The sequence below is a fragment of the Saccopteryx leptura genome, chromosome 3 (genome assembly GCF_036850995.1).
Source record: "Saccopteryx leptura isolate mSacLep1 chromosome 3, mSacLep1_pri_phased_curated, whole genome shotgun sequence".
Taxonomy (NCBI): Eukaryota; Metazoa; Chordata; class Mammalia; order Chiroptera; family Emballonuridae; genus Saccopteryx; species Saccopteryx leptura.
The window spans coordinates 225,769,628-225,775,627 of NC_089505.1; the positions used below are offsets into that span (position 1 = coordinate 225,769,628).

At 48.2% G+C, this 6,000-nt stretch overlaps 1 protein-coding gene and 1 non-coding gene across 2 annotated transcripts in view; one reads left to right on the forward strand and one right to left on the reverse strand.

Annotated features, from left to right (window-relative positions):
- MERTK (MER proto-oncogene, tyrosine kinase) overlaps positions 1-3,828 on the reverse strand; it is a 119,261-nt gene extending 115,433 nt beyond the window's left edge. Inside the window, exon 1 of the mRNA XM_066377743.1 lies at positions 3,441-3,828. Within this exon, the coding sequence (XP_066233840.1) occupies positions 3,441-3,522 (82 nt within the window). The 5' untranslated portion in view covers positions 3,523-3,828. The remainder of the gene's footprint in view (positions 1-3,440) is intronic.
- TRNAD-GUC (transfer RNA aspartic acid (anticodon GUC)) lies at positions 1,756-1,831 on the forward strand. The gene has a single exon. It is a non-coding gene; the product is annotated as a tRNA-Asp (tRNA).
- Positions 3,829-6,000: the final 2,172 nt, after the last annotated feature.

The window sequence follows — 6,000 nt, forward strand, 5'->3', positions numbered from 1 at the left end:
CTCCTTCAGGACATCTGAGCTGAAGGCCAAACCAGGAGAAGCAGGCAGGGGAAAGATTCAGCCAGAGGGCAAGTCCACAGCAGATGTGGCTGAAGCCCCATGAAATAGAAGAGGAACTGGCAGTGAGTCAACAGGAGTGAGAGGTGTTGTGACGCCTTTTAAACCTGGGGAGGAACGAAAAGCCACCTGAGGATTCTTAACAGGGAACAACACAGACTCATCCTCAAATCTCATTCTGGCTATTACGTGGGAAGTGGCCATTAGGCCTGCGTCCATTTGCAGGTGAGGGGACCAGTTTATCAAGGCTCTGGCCCAGCTTCTCCACCTAGCAACAGGTTTCTAATTCGCAGGCATCAAAAGAGTCAGCCCGTTCAGAACCAACTCTGGCTGCTAACTCACTGACCCTGCTCCTAAGATTATCTGGGTATTATTTATAAAAATATGACTGAAAAACATCATTATTGTTAATATAAAAAAACTTTGTTCCATTCAGCACTTTAAGAAAGCAGATCAGAATAACTTTCTAAAAATTAGTTGTGACATATGCCCAGCTTACTTCCAAAAAGCACTTGAGGGCATTTGTTTGTTTGTTTTGTTTTTAGAGAAAAAGAGAAAAACATTAATTTGTTGTTCCACTTATTTATGCATTCCATGGTTGATTCTTGTCTGTGCCTTGGCTGGGTATCAAAGCAGCAACCTTCCTGTATTGGGACAATGCTCCAACCGAGTTATCCAGCCAGGGCCAACATTTATACCTGACCTGTGGTGGCGCAGTGAATAGAGCGTCAACCTGGATGGTGAGGTTACTGGCTAAAAACGCCAGGCTGCCTGGTCAAGGCTATACCAGAAGCAATCATATGCGTTTATGCTTCTTTCCCTCTTTCTGTAAAAATCAGTAAATAAAATCCTTAAAAAATATATTTTTTTCAAGCCCAATTGTTGTAAAGGTTGAATTTAGCTACACACGTAGCCTTGTCATGGACTAGGTCTTCATCATGGATCAGGTCCTGGCAATACCTTCACTGTTACCCACTTTCATATTTCTTTCTCCTCTATCCTCTCTGAGTGGTCAAGAGCACCCCTTTGCCTGTTTTTCCTGCTCACTAGCACCCCCAGCAGAGACTGAGGGCACAGGAAGGGTTACAAAGTCCCTGGGTCAGCAGTTTAACTTCTGCCTGTCTGTGGCTTTTGTGGGATGCTGCTGGGGGGAGGGGGTTGTTGGGTAAATGTTAATTATCCATTCTATTACAGTGTGGAGTGTAGGTCTACATACCCACCAATCCTTCATGTTCCCTCTCCTGTCTCATAAGGAAACCACTTGGACTCACCATTCGCACTATGAAAATCTTAAAACTAGACTGAGAATCTAATTTCCATTTTTAATCTCTTCGCACAGCACTCTTACTTCACTCTAATTCTGTCAGTGAGAATCCCACTCTTAGCTTTTAATAAGGTGAGCTCTATACCGTCAGACATCCCCCTGGTAAATTCAAGATAAAAAGCAAAAGGCAGAACAAGAAAAATTGGAGAAATTTCTCATTTTCCCTGCTGGGTGAATTTTAGCACACTTTTTCATTATCAATTACAAAGTTTTTTTTTACTTTAGCAAAAGAAAAACATGCTATATTTTAATATCTTATACCAAAAATATTGTTTCCATTAGTTTTCCTATACTTTTCACCACATTCACTACCTCCAAGACTATTTATGGCCAGCTCTCATTAGGAAAACAAACAAACAAACAAAAACAGATTGGCCCTGGCCGGTTGGCTCAGCGGTAGAGCGTCGGCCTGTCGTGCGGGGGACCTGGGTTCGATTCCCGGCCAGGGCACATAGGAGAAGCGCCCATTTGCTTCTCCACGCCCCCCCCCCCCCTTCCTCTCTGTCTCTCTCTTTCCCTCTGGCAGCCAAGGCTCCATTGGAGCAAAGATGGCCCAGGCGCTGGGGATGGCTCCTTAGCCTCTGCCCCAGGCGCTAGAGTGGCTCTGGTCATGGCCAAGTGAAGCCCGGAGGGGCAGAGCATCGCCCCCTGGTGGGCAGAGCGTCGCCCCTGGTGGGCGTGCAGGGTGGATTCCAGTGGGCGCATGCAGGAGTCTGTCTGTCTGACTGTCTCTCCCAGTTTCCAGCTTCAGAAAAATACAAAAAACAAACAAACAAACAAACAAAAAACCCCAGATTGGCAGATTATAAAAAATGGGTTTGGCAGAAATGCTGAGGAATTTTTGAGGGCTTAAGGGTGGAGAACAGGATTGTTTTAGTTCTCTGACTGGTTTTGGCTTTTGACGTTTGTTTCAAATTGCTGTGTTGCCCCAAATTACAATTTGCTTATATGTAATTTCATGAGCAAAAAGAGGCACTGCTTAAGAATTTTTCATTTGACCAACTGAGCTTCCAAAGGAAAACCTCAAAAGAAAAAGTTTTAAGTAAAATGCTTACCTGTAACTTGAACTTTGCAGGTATTTTTTTACAAACATCTTTGACTCGAATGGGTGAAAGCTACTCAGCCATACTGAGGGTCAAAAAACCACAGGCTGGATGAAAATAGTTTAGCCAAGGAACAAAGCCTGGGATGTGTTTATTTTAGCATACCTTTCCCCACCCCCACCGCTTTCTTTGTCTTTTTGGTAAAGCCTGGTTAAGTTTCTCTCTGCTTCCAGGAGAAGCGGATAGGCAATAGGACTTCTAATCTGTTTATGCCTCCCTAGCGAAACAGCAATGGGTGCAGAACCGGCCCACTGACCGGCGGGCGCTAGCTCATCCATCCAGCGTCTACATCGGAATGCTTGTGTGCACCCCGGGCAAAGCTGCGATAAACCTAGGCACTGTCCAAGCACCGAAGATCCTGTCCGAAAATAACAGGAGTATGGGATGAGCCCCCTTTCTCCTGGCCTTGCACGACCGCCAAAAGGTGTCCCGCAGAGGGGCGCTAGTACTGCCACCAGGCCCGGTGGGAGCAGAGACGCCACTCCCTGGCTCCGGCCTTGGTTCAACCACCCCAACTCTGCTCGCGCCGCTCCCTCCGGAGATGGGTGTGCGGCCTCCTGATCGCCCGCCACAGCCGGTCCAGCCGCGCAGAGGGGTCCAGGGAAGTTTTCCACGCACTCTCGCTTAGACCTACAACCATTCGGCCGAAATCTTGGGGACTCAAAGAGCGCTCGCGAGCGCGACTTCCTACCCGCGGAGTTGGGGCCCTTGGTGACCCCCGCCCACTTCACGGGACACACCTACACCGCCAGTCCCGGCGCCCTGTCCCCGGGTTGTGGGCGCCCTGCGCTCTGCTCCCCTTACGACTGGTGGCAAAGGCTGGGAGCAGTGGGTGCTGTAAACCTGCCCAGCAGCGGGCCGCCTCCCCCCCCCCCCCCCCCGCCCCCGACACACACACACACGGCGACTGCTGATGCTCCCGCCCCCTCTCCAAATCCCTGGTCCCGCGGACTCACTCCCTCTCCGAAGCCCGGAGACGGAAAACCACGGCAGAGGCGGCAGCAGCACAAGCAGCAGCAGCAGCGGAGCCCGCACCATCCCGGGGCCGCGGGCCTGGAAATCTTTCCCGACCGGCGGGCGGCGCCGCCAGCGGAGCAACACAGCCCGGCGCCCGGGCAGACCGAGCGCGGAATGGAGCTGGGAGGCGCGGAACACTGGAAGGGGCGGGCCCGGGGAAAAAAGGGGACCTGCGGGCCGAGAGCCGAGAGGAAGGGAGGGAATAAGAGAGGGGCGGGAATGGAGGCCTACAGCTGGGAGGCGCGGCCGAGGCGGGGAGGAGAAGGGGGCCAGTCTCTCGCCAACCCCGCGGAGCGTCCAGGGCACCGGCCAAAGGTGCAGTGCCCCCCCAGCCTGAGAAAGCGAGTGACGCGTGTTCTCCAGGGAGACAGAGCTGGACGCTTGTGTGGAAAAAGAACCATCAACGAAAAGTGCAAAGCGGGAGTGTAAAAGTGTAGGTAGGTCCTGACTTCACGTTTTATATCTTGTGGTTTGACACTTGGATGCAAACCTGCCACCTTACAAGCTCCTTGGGCTGTCCACTGCGCTTCTAGTACTTGGCCCATAGGAGGCGCGCAATACATACCTGTTAAAGGAGCGAGTGAAGGAGTTCCCCAAATTCCAAAGGAACTTGATAAAATGATTCAAAATTCATACATACAAAATTTAGAATATGTGTATTCTTTTTTAGGAGAGGAGGGGAGATAGTGAGGCCCACTCCGACATGCACCCCGACAGGGATCCACCTGGCAACCTGCATCTGGGGCTGATGCTCTACCTAGTACCCAGCTATTTTTAGCACCTGAGGCTGATGTGCTCCAATCGAGCTATCTCCCTGGGCTGCGGTGGGGACCCTTGAACCAATGAAGCCAATGACTGTGAGAAGGAGAGAGAGAGAGGAGAGGCAGAGGGAGGGGGTGAGAAACAGATGGTCGCTTCTCCTGTGTGCCCTGACTGGAAATTAAACCCCGACGTCCATACCCTGGCGGTAGCTCTATCCACAGAGCACTCATCCAGCCAGCGTCTACATCGGAATGCCTGTGTGCACCCCTGGCAAAGCTGGAATGAACCTAGACACTGTCCAAGCACAGAAGATCGTGTCCAACAATAACAGGAGTACGGGATGAGCCCCCTTTCTCCGCCATGGCCATGTTTCACGTACAGCTTGAGATGTGCACAAGCATTGAAGACACTCGCCTTGGAAATGCCCCTAACAGCTGCGGCCTCTACTATGTTTTGAATGAAGAACTTCTTAATGGCCTTGTCCTTAAGCTGGTGCAAAGAATAGGCTGCACGTGGCCACAGCCTTTTTTGGCATGACGGTTGTTCCTTCTTTCCTTGGTCATCTTGGAAGTGGGGACCCAAGGGAGCTAGTTCTACCATTACTATCTTTCTAGTTTCTCATCATTTAAACAAGCATTAAAGGTATTCCTACTCTTTCTGTGGAAATGTATGCATACCCAGCAAAAGTATGGTATTTATTGTGCTACTCTTAATATTTTGAAGATTCTTAGTTTAATAAACTTTTACCTAAAAGCTAAGAGTTTCCATGAGGACAGATTTTGTAACCAAGCATGTTTTCCATGAGGATAAAGTTCCTGAAAATGCAAGGGCCGTCAATGAGATTATTTGAAGAATCTTTTCCAACATACGGTTACTTAAGATGGTTTGAGTGTTGGTGGTAGACACACAATGCAATACACAGTTCATGTACTATAGAAATGTACTCTTGAAACCTCTATGGGCCTGTTAACCAATAACACCCCAATAAACTCAATTTCAAGAAATTTCCCTGTTTTCTTTCTGTTCATGTCTATGATGTTTTGACATATGCAGTCTTTAAATCCTTTTAAATAAAATGGAACATTTTTCCTTCTTAATGTCTCCTACTGTTTTGTACATAGAAACATATATCTTGAGGTTTGATATTCAGTGATATTTTTCAGTTTTTTATGGTTGTGTTGTTTTACTGGAAAGACTGGTGAAATTCAAATAAGTTCTATAGTTTGTTTAATAGTATTGTCCTGGGGTTAATTTATTGGTTCAACGACTATGTTATCACTCTTAGTGATATTACATTAAACGTCTGGGGTAAAAAGGAACATGGGAGCATTCTATATTAATTTGCCATTATCTTTTTTATGTAAAAAAATTATTGGTAAATAAATACTTCAAATATCTAAAATGTAAATATTAAATAATAAATAGATAAGTTTAAAGAAAAAAGAATCATTTGCAATTGTGCTTTCAATCTTCTGATGACTTCTTTTCTTCTCAGAATGAAGCTCAACGCCCTTTAGAGTTCTTGGCCTGGAGTGTTCTGCTGGCCGGCTAGGACCGAGGCTCCAGCTGGCAGGACAGGATGTAACTACAGGACAGAATGACACCTGTGACCACCCACCCAGGAGGCACAGCTCAGGTGTCACTCCCAGTGGCAGGTGCCCCAGGACTTGCTACACAACAAGGTGTGGGGCTGGCCAGGGAGCCATGGACACAGATTTTCTGAACTGGTCAGCAGGG